This window comes from Phlebotomus papatasi, chromosome 5, assembly GCF_024763615.1.
Source record: "Phlebotomus papatasi isolate M1 chromosome 5, Ppap_2.1, whole genome shotgun sequence".
NCBI lineage: Eukaryota > Metazoa > Arthropoda > Insecta > Diptera > Psychodidae > Phlebotomus > Phlebotomus papatasi.
The window spans coordinates 3,945,861-3,961,305 of NC_077226.1; the positions used below are offsets into that span (position 1 = coordinate 3,945,861).

At 34.7% G+C, this 15,445-nt stretch overlaps 1 protein-coding gene across 4 annotated transcripts in view; it reads left to right on the forward strand.

Annotated features, from left to right (window-relative positions):
* Window positions 1-15,445, forward strand: part of LOC129808814 (eukaryotic translation initiation factor 4 gamma 3-like) — an 81,305-nt gene that overhangs the window by 13,389 nt on the left and 52,471 nt on the right. Inside the window, exon 1 of one of the 4 annotated variants that reach the window (XM_055858713.1) lies at window positions 8,000-10,954. The exons of the other annotated variants lie outside the window; for them this stretch is intronic. Within the exon in view, the coding sequence (XP_055714688.1) occupies window positions 10,726-10,954 (229 nt within the window). The 5' untranslated portion in view covers window positions 8,000-10,725. Of the gene's footprint in view, window positions 1-7,999; window positions 10,955-15,445 lie in introns of those variants that run through there. 4 annotated transcript variants of the gene reach the window in all.

A 15,445-nucleotide genomic window follows, 5' to 3' on the forward strand; every position in this document is an offset into this window, starting at 1 on the left:
CACTCAAAAAAATCCACGGTTAAATGAGTATGTAAAACAGGGTTTGTCTATCAAACTGATGCCAAATCCTGTTTCAATCTAAACGTGGCAAGGTTTGACGTACAAGTATTTTTTAAATCCTGTTTCAACCAAACCCTGAAAAGGTAGAAAGTCAAATCCTGTTATGGATATTGATTTACCTTGCCGTCAGTAAACCTCGGCAGGAATGAAGACCAATCCTCGTCACGATTATATTTTAAACCCTGTTTCGTCAAACCCTGGAAGGAGTATGCCTTAACCCGTAACACGGCTTACACACAACCCTTGTTTCTATCAACCCCTGGCAAGCGGAAAAACAACCCTTGTCATGAGTTAATTCAAATCTCGCCTCTTTCAACCCCTGGATGACTATTTTTAACCCTTGTTAAGATTAAAATCAAATTTACTTGGAAAATAATAAAATAAAACTGCAAATGCTTATTATAATATTTTGCATCACTAAGGAAATAAAAAGTAACGGCTAGAATAAAAAGTTTATACTTTAGTCGTTATTTTCTTATTTTCTCAGTGAAGAAAAATATTATAAAAGGAATTTCTAAGCCTTATTTAATTATTTTACATGTAAATTTGACTTAAATTCTAACAAAGATTGAAAAGTGATCTCCAAGAAGTTTACTTAAGTGAGATTTGAATTTCTCATATACATACATCAGTGTAGAAGTATAAAAAATTATAATTAGGTTAAGTAAACATTTAGAATTTATTACAATAAAATGGTGCTGTTTCTCTAACAATATATCATTATAATTCCTTATTTTACTATTAAATGCGTATTGCAACTTTAAAAAAATATATACATATTCTTTGATAACATAGTAGGGGAGGGTGGGGCACTTTAACGAAGGGGCAGTTTCGTATTTCATGATTATATTATACACCTTTTTGAGGAATAAGCTAAAACCTTTATGTTACTAAGGTAGTACCTGAGTCTCATGTCCACTAAAATTATAAACTTTGTAGAACTCGTAGTTTGAGTTCTAAAATTGATTTTATAAAATTGCATGAAATCGAAACTTTTCGGGATTCAAGATTTTCAGCAATTTTTTAACTGTAGGAATTATTTACCGAAATAACATAGTTGCAATAATTTTCTAATGGTTTCATGATAATTGTAAGATATATATCGTGGAATTTATTTCAATATATTTGTGGCAATAATTTTTAAAATGTTGAAAATACAAGTGGGGAAGTTTAATGGTGGCTCTTGGGGCAGTTTAATGGAGTGTGTTATTGTAGTTTTGTCGGAAGAGGCGCTGCATACGCTGAATGTTTACATTTTGCATTTGACAACCTAACCTCTAAGAATTCGGGAGATTTCCATATGGTTCGATTTTGTTTCACTTGTGAAAATGGTCAGGAATTATAAAAAAAGAACAGATCGTTGCTCAATTTCTGAGGAAGGAGTGAGTGCAGCTCTGAATGATGTTTTTAAAAAGTTAAAAAGCTTGAGGTGTGCTGCAATTTTTTATGGAATAAACGAAAACACTCTGCATTCAAGGTGGAGGAGTTTGAAAAAAACTCTTCGAGACAGGCAAGCAGATATTCAAGAAGTTTCCCCTGGAATGGGCTTGAGAAATTCAGAAAATAATACGAAATACTCAAGCCATCAGGTATTTACAACTGCCCAAGAAGATCTTTTGGTTGAATACTTGCTTAAAAGCTCAAAACTGCAATATGGACTTACAATAGATGGACTAAGAGAATTAGCTTATTCTTTTGCATCACGTCTAAACCGCAAGATGCCACCAAATTGGGTTAAAGAACAAAAAGCTGGCAAAGAGTGGGATATATCATTCATCAAAAGACACGGGTAATGGATATATTTTGCAGAAATATGCTTTTTCCTTAAAATTTCATATTTTTCCGTGATTTTCTGGATTCGTCCCTTTTCAGATGTCTCTCTTTGAGAAAACCCGAAAATACGAGCATTGCTCGAAATTTGAACTTCACCAAAGAGCATATAGAGTGCTTTTACCAGAATTTGGAGATTGTGATGAACAAATACAACTTCCACGATAAACCGGAAAGGATTTGGAATATAGATGAAAGTGGCATCAGTACAGTTCTTCAGGCGCCGAAAGTACTTGCTGCGGCTGGGGTTAAGCAAGTTGGCCAAATGGTTTCCAATGAACGTGGTGAACAGGTAACTATCGTAGGAATTGTAAATGCAGCTGGGGGAAAAGCACCCCCAATTTATATTTTCCCCAGGAAAAGATCCAAAGAAGAATGGATGGATGGATCTCCTGAAGGAGCCATATCAATTTTCAATGGTTCCGGATGGATGGATAAAGACGGTTTTCTTACAACATTGAAGCATATTCGAGAGCACACGGCTGCAACAAAAGAAAACCCAATACTCATATTACTTGATAACCATTCTTCGCATACATCCCTAGAGGTCATTATTTATTGCCGGGAAAATGGCATACACATGATCACATTCCCGCCCCACACAACCCACAGATGTCAGCCACTCGATGTAGCAATTTTTGGGCCATTCAAAGGCCGTTGCAAAACGGAGTTCAATAAATGGATAGCAGCAAATCCTGGAAAAAGAATCACGCTACACAATGTTGTGAAAATATCTGCAAAGGCCTTTTCAAGCAGCTTCTCAATGAGTAACATCATTTCGGGTTTTTTAAAAACCGGAATTTTTCCCCTTGATAGGGAAGCTCTGTCCACAGACTTAGATAACTTGGCAGAAGTTATCACAGCCAAAGATTCTTGTACTGTATCTCAAAAAGAAGATTCGAAGCCGGCTATTTCCTTACTCGAAACAAAAATGAGTGATTCTATTTCTATGGCATTGAGAAAGAGCGAGAAAGACCCAGACGACCAGATTCCAATTTCTTGTGGTTCAAATTCACAGAATCACACTATCACTCCGGAAGATGTGAAACCAATCCCAAATCCATTCGGTGATACAACCAAGAGACAATCCAAAAGAAAATTGATCTCTACCATACTAACTAGCAGCCCAGAAAAGAAGAAAAAGGAAGGACAGAGGAAAATTCCCGTCAACAAGAAACAAAAACCGAAAGCAAAAAAAACCACCACAAAAAATGCAATAAAGAAAAAGAAATAAAGAAATGATATTATTGATAACATTATTTTTCTGTATCATTCCAATTCAAATTCATTAGAAGGACGAGGATACCTTTTTTTCTGGATTGATTTTTCAATACCCACACAAGGCACACAAGCAAAGGAGGACAAATAGGAGGAAGGTAGAATGTAACTGGCATATTGCAGATCATGAAGCAGAGAAAATTCTGTAAAAATTTGCAGCTTTATTTTTATTCTAGAAATTCAAATTCCCTCAAAAACGTTTAACAGTTAATAAGAGATGGCACTATATTTTCCGCAAGGGGCGTTACATTCGTCGCAAAGAGTGCTGGCGATTGCCGAAAGTTGTCGTATTGTGATATAAAATAGTATTTAGTTGATTCGTTTGTGATATTGTGCTGTTTTTGGATCATTTCTGACATGAAATTTCAATCTTTTAACAGAAATACTTAAACTAAAAGTTAAATTATTCATACAGAATAAAATTTATCATTTTTAATTTTGAATTGATAGTGAAAATCGGCTCAAATCATGGTCCGTTAAAGTGCCCCTTTTTCTCGTCAAACTGCCCCTTGACGGGGCAATTTCACCAATTGTGCAAGTATTTATTAATCGTCATTTTTGTAAAAAAATATTTATTTCTTTTGATTGGTAGTAGAACTTTTACAAAGTTGATACCCGTATAAAGCGCCTAGTGCATTGATTTCGTCTCTTAAACTTAAGGACTATTATTGAAACAAGTGCAAAGTTGGAAGTGCAATTTCGGGGTGAAACTCCCCCACCCTCCCCTACAACATGTGAAGAATATTTTCTCATCTCAAAGCTTCAAGCCAGTGAGAAACTTTAGGATAGAGCCTTTACAAATTTATTTAAAGCCAATTGAGAAGCATCAACTTTAAAAGCTCTTTTTAAAATCTCAATTTGTGAGATTTATATGCTAAATTTTTCGAAAACTAATCTTGAAACTAATGCATCAATTTCATCGAAAATTTGCATACTTCTAGAGTTGATTGTTTAAAACTTAAACAAGGACTTGTTTTTTTTTTTCCTTGATCATACCTTATTTTGTATGGCGAAATGTAGTGTAAAATACGCCATTTTTTTCTTGTAAAAAATGCTATTGAAAACAAATTTCATGTTTTTAAACTTTCGTTGAAATATAACTTTTACTCAACTGCTAATAGCAAATATTTAGTTTCTGATTTCAGAGAATAATTATGTGAGTTATGTCTCCGAAAATCATTTTAAAAGATCAGCCTCTTAAAATTTGTAAATGAAAATTTTAGAAAATACTGTTCTAATGTTGTACTTTTATGTTTCAGAGTTGGATTTGAAGAAATATTCTTTATTATATTTAAAAAAAAAAATTAAAGAGGGCATTTTTTTGGTTTCTGAAACCTACGTAATTCCTGAAATTAATCAAACCTGCTTCAGCCTGCACCACTTCAAAAAATGTGTAAGGTTAGGACGGTGACAATTATTTTATTTCGCACTTTCCACAGCTCCCTGGCGTGCTTCTGCTCTCTCCTTTTGAAATTTTAGGTAGAATTTCCATGTTTCAGTATGATCCTCTCGTTCGAACTTCTGCAAATCTGGAGTTCCGACATCTAAGAAAAAATGGTAACATAAACTAAAATTACAAAATTTATCTTAACCGTTTAGACATGTAGATAGATAGATAGATAGATAGATAGATAGATAGTTGTTTATTCATTAGCAATAAATGGGGCTAAATCCCGTGGAAAATAGAAAACGTATAAAACGGTTAACTCGAGAATAAAAAAAGAAGTTAAAACGTAATCTTGACACAGTTTAAAATTCAAAAGTCTTTAGAATATCTTGTGGTGAACAGCATTTCACAGTTTTTTCACTAAAATCACGAGAAATTTTATCGATTTTTTTTTAGAAAATAAAGATAAAGATAAGAAAACAATAATTTTTAAAATTTCGTGAAAATCCCGTTAAAAATACAGAAAACGCCGCACTTTAACTTTGGATGCGCACACTTTGCACCAATACTAACCGTGGCAAGGATGAAAATCAACCCTTGAGAGATTAAAACACTTAAAGTTAATTCAAGGTTAAAACAGGGGTAAAATCCTAATCTTGACACGGTTTAAAATTTAGGCGTACGGATAATCCTCAGTGAACAGAATTTTCACGCTTTTTCCACTAAAATCTTCAAGAATTTCACCGAGATTTTTTTTAGAAAATATATTGCTCACCATTTATTTACACATTTACGATAAAAGAAGGTTCTAAAACATTTTAAACACCTTTTTAAAACATAATTTGCAACATAAAACTCCAAAATCACTTCATTCTATCAGAAAATAAAATGAAAACAAAGAAATTCAGCAAATTTGACACTTTGGAGGTGTGAGTCTCAAACCTTTCTGCGGCGGCTCTCAAAATTATATTTTTGTCGGCTGGCTAAAAATTATGAAATATTTCCATATTTTTTTGTTAAATTTTACTTCAAAAATGATTTTATATGCTTTAATTGCGTATTTAACTCCAAATATATCACGATTGGCATATATAAATATATTTTCACACAAGAAACTTTTATTGTTTTCGAAAGAAGATATACCGAATATTCTCGCTTATTCTGCTTAGATAGATAGATAGATAATAATGTTTATTTTATGTCATAAGAATACAAATTCTCTTCATTATAATGATATAATGATTTAATTTTCCCTGTATATAGACGCAAAATTTGCAAAATGTGTTCTCAAGAAGGAGAGTTTGATAATATATGTCAAAAAACAATTCCATGTTTTATTTTGCAGCCACAATTTTGTATTTTATAATTCGAAAATTCATATAATTAGTAATAGGTTACAGTTTTAAACAAATTTAATAATTCGGATGATAAAAAGTGGATCTTAATGCCCCCCGTCCCACAGCGATATCACCTATTTTATTTACTTCTTAATGTTGCTACATTTTTTATATTTAGTTGAACTTTAAACTTGAGACTTATATTAAAAATGTTACAGTATTTGTTACAATATAGACAAATTTTTATGCCCTAGACACACTTACGACTAAAGTCTTGAGACGACTGACCTTGTTCATAGCCGAACCATATCCCAACCTTCCTGATACACTACAAATTAGGCTTAGCATTCACTGGTATCCACAAAACGCGGCTTTTTTTAAAGTTTTTATGCAGATATTTTTGTTGAAGTGAACATGTACTCTATTTAAAATAAAATTATTTGTAATTTTATAAATATCTCAGTTCACGTGCAATAATTATTGTTAATTAAAATTATTTGTGAGATGGAAGCTATCTCGCGACTTAAGTAAATTATGCGATTCTAGTGAATAATTCTTGTTGTTGTGTGAATTCTGAAGTAAACGTACAAATAATTTCATTTTCAGAGCAGTATTAATGCATTTTAGTAGAACTGTCTAAAATAAGAAAAAGCCGCAAAAGTTATATTTTGTTAGTGCCAGTAAATGTTAAGCTTCGTTTGTAGTGTGTCGGGAACTGACTTGAATTTGAAGAGATGATCGTTAAGTTTCCGCAAACTCATTTTAAAACTTCTACGCTGGCTGTCGATCCGATGGGAAGCAGCCTGATCTTTGTAAGTTAACAAACCAGTCCTCTTTTTGATCTTATGGAGCAAGTTAAAAGATGTTCCCATCTTTTTGCTAACATTCCGCACGGAAAGATTGAGTTGCTTCTCGTAAAGCACTAGGACTTTCTGTTCCATTCTCTTGATTTGAATCCCAGGCTTTCAGCCGCATTATTCTGAGTAAATGTCTTCAGATTCTTGAACCGAATTTGTCTTCCGGGTGGTAGAGTGCCACACTGCTGGATCAATTTTACGATCTCAGCATAACTCGAATTTGGATATTTGATATATTTGTCAACTTTTAATATTCGCATGCTCTCCATGTTTTTGTAATTACACTGTCAAAAATTAATATTTTATAACAGAAATTTCACCAAAGGAAAGCTGATTAAATTCTCTTGAAGAGACACCGAAGAAAGAAAACAAAATCTAAAGCCTACTACGTCTGACTTTATGTCTTGGTCAAAGTTTTTCATCTACGCGCTCAAAAAGCCATTAAATATTTAATTCATTAAGTGACCAAATCAGATGAAAATTGACTTTGAATAATTCAAGATGGCGAATTTTCCGGTGATTTGTGTCTAAGGATAAAATGTTCGGTTAGACTACCCCCAAAACATATCCAAAAATGAACGAAATCGCCAGAGCCAATTTTTTGCAAAGTCAAAAAACATATTTTTGGAGAGGTAAGGGGTTATTTGGGTAAGTTAGTTTGATAGAGAATGTTGACTTGTGATGGGGGGGGGGAGGGTCACCGAAGACCAGAAGTCAATATCTTTTACCGTTTGGCAGCCAGGATGGAAAGAAGTTGAAACAAAACTCGATTGTTAAAACTGCTCTCTCTTGGAGTTCGAGCAGTTAAAAAATCTTTTTCTAATAAGTATCCTAAATAATCAAATTTTTATTATATTATTTCACCATTTTTATTTTTTTTTCTGACCAGTTCAAATTTTTTGCTAAGCAGAATTTTATTTACTAGGGTAAGTTGCATAAATTGGAACAATTTCCAGAGGCTCGAACTTTGATACAAGATTAAAGACATTATAAATACATTTTTCCCTGATGACATACATAAATTTGCTCCTTGATTCTTCTAGAATATTACCGTTTCATGGAAATTCTTGAGAAACAGTTTGAAAAGTTCTTAAATACAAGAAAAATACGTGAGTGCAAAACAATATAATTTGGACAGGGTGGGTACAAGTTGGACGTGGGATTTTGGACAATGCGTAGGGGAAGGTTGTGCAAGTTTCAAGATTTTTTACTGAATGCCATACAAACTGAATCAATTATACAACTAGGGTAAAGTGTATAATTAAAAAGTAAAAAACATTAAGGCTTAGATATATATTATTTATTAAATATTTTTCTAGGATATTTTAATTTTCTTGCTTTGCTCCTTTTCTTCTTTTATTTTGAGCCTTTCTTCCTGTTTCTGAAGTCTAATTCTTTTTTTTTTCTTGTATAGCCTCTTCTTTTAGTTTTCTTTAATCATACGAATTGTCACAAAGAACTTCAAACATGAATTTAAAAACTCCATAGAATAATAATAGATACCTGTCCACCTTTGGGCGAAAGCATTACACCCGTTTCGTCTAGATTAAAGACGCGATCAGGAGGAAGTTCCAGAAGATCTTTGGATTTTAAATATTCATGAGTTTTCTCAAACTACTCAGTGATGTCCTCAGTGGTAATACCAGCTCTTTGGGTTGTGTATGCTTCTGGTGTACGAAGTCTCAATTCTGGGTATCTGTTCAAAAAGCTCTTGAACCAAGAGTATCCTGGCCTTCCATCGGTGAACTCGTTGACAATCTTGAACTTCTTACAAATAATTTGCACAGTGTTGAGGACTTGATCTTTTGTTATAGGATGCCACTTGTCACTGCATCCTAAAATCCATTCAACGAGCTCATCTTCTATATCTTTTGGCAGCGTAGGAGGCCTTCCCCCAGAGCATTCTTCCGGACATTTCCCGGTCAGCTTATTAAAAAGTGTTGTTCTTGGCACCCCAAATAATACTGACACCTGACTTAGTGACTTTCCTTGACGAAAAGCTTCCAGTGCTTTGTTCACTTAGTCTTGAGTATAGGATTTGTACTTTTTCAATTTATTTGCCTTTTTACCCATCTGAAATAAAAAGAAAACCCCTGCAATACAATCGTATCTCCGGATGTCCAACTTGTCACTTTTGCTCACGCTTCAAATAAGCACTTTTTCTTCATACAGTTAGTAATTATATCAAATAAAACCATTACGTACCGTTAACTATCGAGATTAAACACTTTATTCCACTAAAATTTGCCAGAAATATTGAGAAATGTCAACAGAACCGAAAAACCAAAGTCACTCTTCTTGTGTTTTTATTAGGAAAAAATGGCCGATCGATGTATTTTTTCGACGGTGAAAAGTTACACTGTCAATTGAGGTGAGAATTTTATACGTTAAATCTTATTCATATGAATGGATTTTCACTTTATTTGCAGCACAAGGAACCAAATAATTAAACTATAACATAGAAAAATTTACAAATTTAAATTTAGTACTGTATTTATCAAGAAAAAATTGCCCGCCCAACTTGTACCAGCGAAATTTTCCAACTTTTGCCATTGTCCAACTTGTACCAATTTACCCTACTGGTCGTTTCTGCAATGCCGAAGAGAAATTGTATGATAATACGTTGAAATATAACAGAATTTAATTACAATGCCTTGAAAATCATTTTCTTTAAAAAAGCCGTCGCAACTTGGCTTTGCGGCCGCCAAAAATGTTTCGATTCATACCACTCAAATTGACAGCAAAATGTCGTTGGAATCAGAATTCAAATACCAGAAGACAGAGACAAAAGATATCGTGGTGTCACTCTCTATTTATGTAGTGAGCACACCTTCTTAAGTCATTACACCATGTGGCCCACCTTATTACTTTGTTATTTGTTTTCATTCATCTTGGTTGAAAGGATCCTCCTCAGTATGAATACCTTTCATTTTCACCACATTGCAATATGCGTATGGTCAACCGGGCTTGTATTTGACACAAAACTGACTCAAGAGCGCGCCAAAAAGTAGATTAATTAGCATTTTCTGTTGCTGACATTTAGGCGCTTGTGCCACTCTTTGAACTGTTGAAAGGTTTTTCCCCTGTTTCTATGACAGCACCCAGCCAGCGCCCTCTGTAATTGCCTAATTGTCAGGCGCTCTATTCCATTTGCCAGAAGAAAAAGTAAAAAAAAAAGGGGATGGGGCGAATTTTCCCATCGAGAAAAAGGGGTTGGAAATGCGTTTGCGCGACAATTTGGTTTTTCCTTTCTCTCGTGTGTCAACAAGGGCAAGATATTGGTGGTACGAAAAAAAGGGGTTGCTGAGTGAGAGAGAGAGAGAGAGATAGAGAGGGAGAAAAAAGAGAAAATTTGTGGAGAAGGAAAATAAAGTTTTGCTGCAAAAATTTTCTATTCTCCATTTCTTAACACAAAAAATAACCACAAGATTTTTTCGTTTTTAAGAGAAAAAAAAGACAGTTTTAAGAAGGATAGAGAAGTGGACAAAAACTTAAAACATTTTTAAATGAGAAATTTTTTAGTGTTTAGTGATTTATTCTTCTAATTTTTCTTTTTTTTTGTTAATTTGTGTGTTTGTGTGCTAAAAGGGCAACGTTTAAAAGGAAAATAGGAAAAGTCCACAGAGAGAGAGACAGTGATTTTCTGAAGGGAAAAAAGGAAGAAAAGTGCAAAGGACACGAAAGTGGTAGCTTTTTGGGGTTATTTGGATGGTCAATTGAGAGAAAATTTTGTCCGGGGTTGTTTTTTTTTTTTTTTTGGGGGGGAACACCTGGCGCCTCTCTTTTCCTCAGCCCCCGCAGCATTGACGGAACAAAAAAAAAGGCGAATTCCTGAGCCACAGCAAAAGGTACACAGAAAAAAAGGGGGCGACAGGAACAAGAAGAAAAAGAAGAAGAACCTCTGTGGGAGGGGCTAAAAAGGAAGAGAGAAGTGAAGTGATTTTCCAGTTTTTTTTGCAAAGTATTGTGGTTTGGTATGTTGTCGCGATATGTCAATAACTATTCAGGGGGATCTGGACACCATCATCATGGGCAGCAAGTACCAATAAATCCACAAATGCCACTGAATTTGGTGGCAGAGCCAAAGGGCGGTGTAGGAGGAGGAGGAGGAGGAGGGGGAGGTGGAGGTGGTGCTAAAAGTCACGATTACCATGTGATAAATTCACAAGTATCACCATCTGGTCACTTTCGCATCATTCATCAAAGTAACTAACCTTAAAATGTTTATAAGCACGTAAAGGCGTCTACAAATTGGGAGCAATTTTCGTCAAAAAGTGCGTTTTAATGACAGAAATTTGACGTTTCCCCCTACAACGCTGCAGGGAATTTCCTTCAAAAAAAGCTATTTTTGTCAAAAATTTCTCCCAATGTGTAGAGGCCTTAAAAGTCAAATACAAAAAAAAATGGTCCTTCGTCAGTTATTGATAGTCCAAATGATATCTCTTCGAGCCCCCAAATTAAGGACTCAATTAAGTGGTCAATTAAGTTATTTGAGAGCCAAGAAAAAAAAAAAACAGAGAGAGCCATTAACATCCCTATTATTGGTCCTCAATGAACGGTAGAATCACCTGTACTAAAAAGCTTTAGTACAGGTACTAAAGCTAACTACCCGGCTGACACCGTTAGCTGAGTTCAGCTAACTCAGCTAAGCTGAGCTATAATCTCAGCACGGTTGTATGAAATTAGTGCTGAGGAAATATATGAAAATGTTACGGGTCAGCGTTCATGGTGGTCGGTCACCCGAACTAGATGCTGAGATTTTAGCTCACACTCAGCAGATATTCTCAGTATTTTTTTTAGGAATTTTCAGAATAAAAAATTATTTGAATTTAGAATATTTTATTCCTCTCAACTCTTATAAAAACAATACAAAATTTAAAAAAAAAATAATGGATGGCATGCAATTCACGAATTTTCTGGAAATATAAAAAAAATTTGCCAATCCAGAGCAATATAAAGACATAGTTCTTTCATTATTATTATTAAAGTCTTACAAAAGATGGCTTTTAGGGTTGCGGAGAATCAATAAAAAGACAGTTAATTGTTCTCAGAATCAGAACTGGATGATGTTCCAGATGATGACTGCTTCTTCTTCTGCTGTTTTGATCCTGTCTTTTTCTGCAACTTACTTGCCTGATATTTCGCAGAGTACTTTCGAGATTTTGCTGCACGAATTTTGCGCTTAATTGAGTTGGCAAAAACAATTTTAGAAGCTGTTGATGCTTCTGAAAATGTAGAACAAACAAAAAAAATCAATTAAAAATAAAATTTCCTTTTTAGTATAGGGGAAAGTGGGGCACCTTTGAAAAGGGGTACCTTTGAAATTGGGCTTTTTTCTCCTATTTTTAAATAGAAAGGAGAATGGTCAAATCCGGTCCCGCAATCGCCACGAACGGGACCTATGTCAATGGATAGATATTGGTATAGGTAACAACTTTTGTTCTGGGACCAATGTTCTAAACCATGGAGGAACAGTTCTAGAGCATAAAAACTATTTCTTAGAAGGAAGAATGGTCAAATGTATATATGGGCACCGGTTCATCTTTATCCAGAGATGAGAGTAGGCGCATTTTGCAGATACTGGTATAAGATTAAAGAAAAATCTCGGGACCCAGGACGAAAACCGTTGGGAGTCCTTGTAAAAAGGCCTCTATCCTTCCGATAAATCACTATTTTGACAAGAAATTACGCAAGAACTGCTAAAGCGATCTTGATCAAATTCAGTATAGGGTCAGTGTATTACTTAAACTTTTTATCCATGCATACCACCCCCTCCCCCCACTCTCCATTCTGATAGCCCCCATACAAAATGAGAGTATTTTACTTTATAACTCCTTTCTGAGAAGAGGTATTTTCAATCTTCACGAAAAATTTTTTTATCGAGCTTGATTGAATGAAAAAATTGAATAAGTAATAAAGTTAACAATCATTTTCTAGATTTTTTATATTTCATTTTTCACCTCATTAAAATCTGTTGGTACGTGAAAGAAAGAAACATATCCTCATTGTATAATCTAATTGGCATTAGTGGTGATTTTTTTGATATTGTAATCAAGGTTTTGGAGTTGCTTCTCAATTTATTGTCTACAGAAGTTGTACTAATATACAATTCAGTGGATTAATAACAATTTGTGCGAAGGAATTCTTTCTATATTGGGACTATCAGACAGGTGGGTGTTGGTGTGGTATGCTAGTTAAAGAGTCTTCCCTAAGCTTTGTTCCCATGTCGAATTTCAGCTTTCTACCTTCTCCCAGAAAGGAGTTATAAGGTAAAATGTTCTCATTTTGTATGGGCGCAACCATAAGGGATGATGGACGAAGAGTTCGATATGTATGGATAAAAAGTTTTCTTTAATCCTTGTTCGCATGCCATATTTCAGCTTTGTAGCTCTTCTCAGAAAGGAGTTATAAAGTAAAATGCTCTCATTTTGTATGGGGGCTACAAGAATGGAGGGAGGGGGAGGGGGTGGTATGCATGGATAAAAAGTTTAAGTAATACACTGACCCTATATCGAATCTCATAAAGATCGCTTTAGTCGTTCTTGAGTAATTCGTTGTCAAAACAGCGATATTTCGGAAGGATAAACGCTTTTTTACAAGGACTCCCAGCGTTTATCGTCCTGGGTCCCGGCAATTTTTCAATCTTATATCAGTACCTACAAAATGCACATACTCTCGTTTGTGGCGATTCCGGGACCAGCGCCCATATACTTTTGACCATTCTCCTTTATCTATAAAGTAATTTAGTTCTGCAAACTAATTGTGCAGCCAAATTACATTATGATAAGCCTTAGCTCCATTTAAATATTAGAGAAAAAAGTCTCATTTCATAGGTTATCGTAAAAGAAAATTATTGTTGATACATGCCTTTCCATACTTTATAGAAATTGTAATCCTTGATGTCCTTGATGCTTTCAGTATTGCTTTTGGGTTTCTGGAGCGCGATCAAACTTGAGTTTCATCACCAAGTCATCGGCTATGAACCTTTGTAGGGTCAGGTTTGATGTTATTTTCTTCTAAAAAAAGGCCCAAAAATGCTATGCTTTAAATTTTCTGCAGTCAAGGTGGATTGTTCGCCAGGAGAATCTTCAGAAGCGGCACATGCATAATCGGAAACAAGTGGGGCATCGTCAGATTATGGATCTTCTACGGGGGGAAATGATGTTGCTTGATTTTCTGGTGGAAAAGATGTCGTAGGCTCTTCTAGCGGGTGTGATGTTTTGGGATCGTTGGGAGGAAGAGATTCTACTTTCTCCTCAGTATCTCGAATAAATGTATTCAGAAGATGGGAAACATGCGTTCGGCTGTAATACGATAAGTTTCGCTTGACTTAGATATCGTTCTGAAAATATAAGCAAAAAATATACTACTACAATGTATTCACTCCATGATAGAAAATTCTAGTGGAAAAGGTTCAAAATTGTACTGAAAAGGGTTTTTTTTCGCCAGGGATTTTCTAACATCTAATCTTAAACTGATCTCTCAGCTATAAAGTTTCTCATTTTCCACAAATCTTCACTCCCGGACGGAAAATTCTAGTGGAAAAGATCTAAAATTTTACTGATATGGAGAACTCTTCTTGAATAAAGAAACTATTCTCCCATGACCAGAAGAAGTTCTATTTTCCCAATCCTTCAAACAAACTGTATGTAATATGAAGTGAACTTACCTATATTGCCGGTTTTTCCTGAAAAGGAAACACTTTCTGTGCACTTGAGACAATTTTCCTTCCACTCTTTTTTGACGTTTGACACCGGTTTCTGTTTTCTGAAACAGACGCCACGACCGCTAGTGTCTTGCGCTAGAATATGTGTTGAGAAAGTTGCTGAGTTTAGCTCCATTATCAGCACATGTAAATGAGCTCACAATAGCAATATTTCTAGCTGAAAGTATTGCTGATCATGTGCTCAGTGTATCAGCATGCTGAGAAACTTAGCAGCTGGTGTCAGCCGGGTATGGTGTTAATGTCAAAGGACATTCTGTGGAGGGGGATTCAAGGAAGATTTTCCTAGAAAAAAAAACTATATCCCTATTTCTTTTTTCCCTGGGATTTTCTAGTTTTTCCATTTAAATCGCTGAATATCCTTCAAATTCATGAAAAGGATTGTTTGTAAGGACACGACTCCCATATATGAAAAATTCTTCTGAAGAAAAAGAGAAAGGATCTCTGAAGATCTTAGGATGCTAAAAGTATCGTTATCTAGAAATTACATACAAAAAAAAATTAACATTATACCGCAGAAAATTTATGTTCTTTTTATGCTATAACAATATTTATGAAATATTACGCTGCAGCATATATTTGATCACTATATTTACTTTTATAGCTTTTCTTGGGTTCTTGGTTTATCTGCTCATTTACTCTTAACTCTTAATCTCTCCATTACATTGTACACAATGTGGCCAAATTTAAATCACTGATAAATATTTTATTGTACTGATTTATAGTTATCGCAAATACCCGGGTAATTTGAAATTGACGGGTACCCGGTTCCACTGAAGTTCTTACCCGGGTACCTGGGTAGGAACCGGTTCCACATATCAAATTTTAAATATATTTTTAACTGCACTAAAAATGGGTGTTTTAGGGCTTCGGGCCTTCTCTCGGCCGCATGCCATCATTTGGAATTTTAAACAAAAAGCAATTTTAGAGTTTCTGAACATAAGACAACATTCCTGAATTGATCCACATAGTG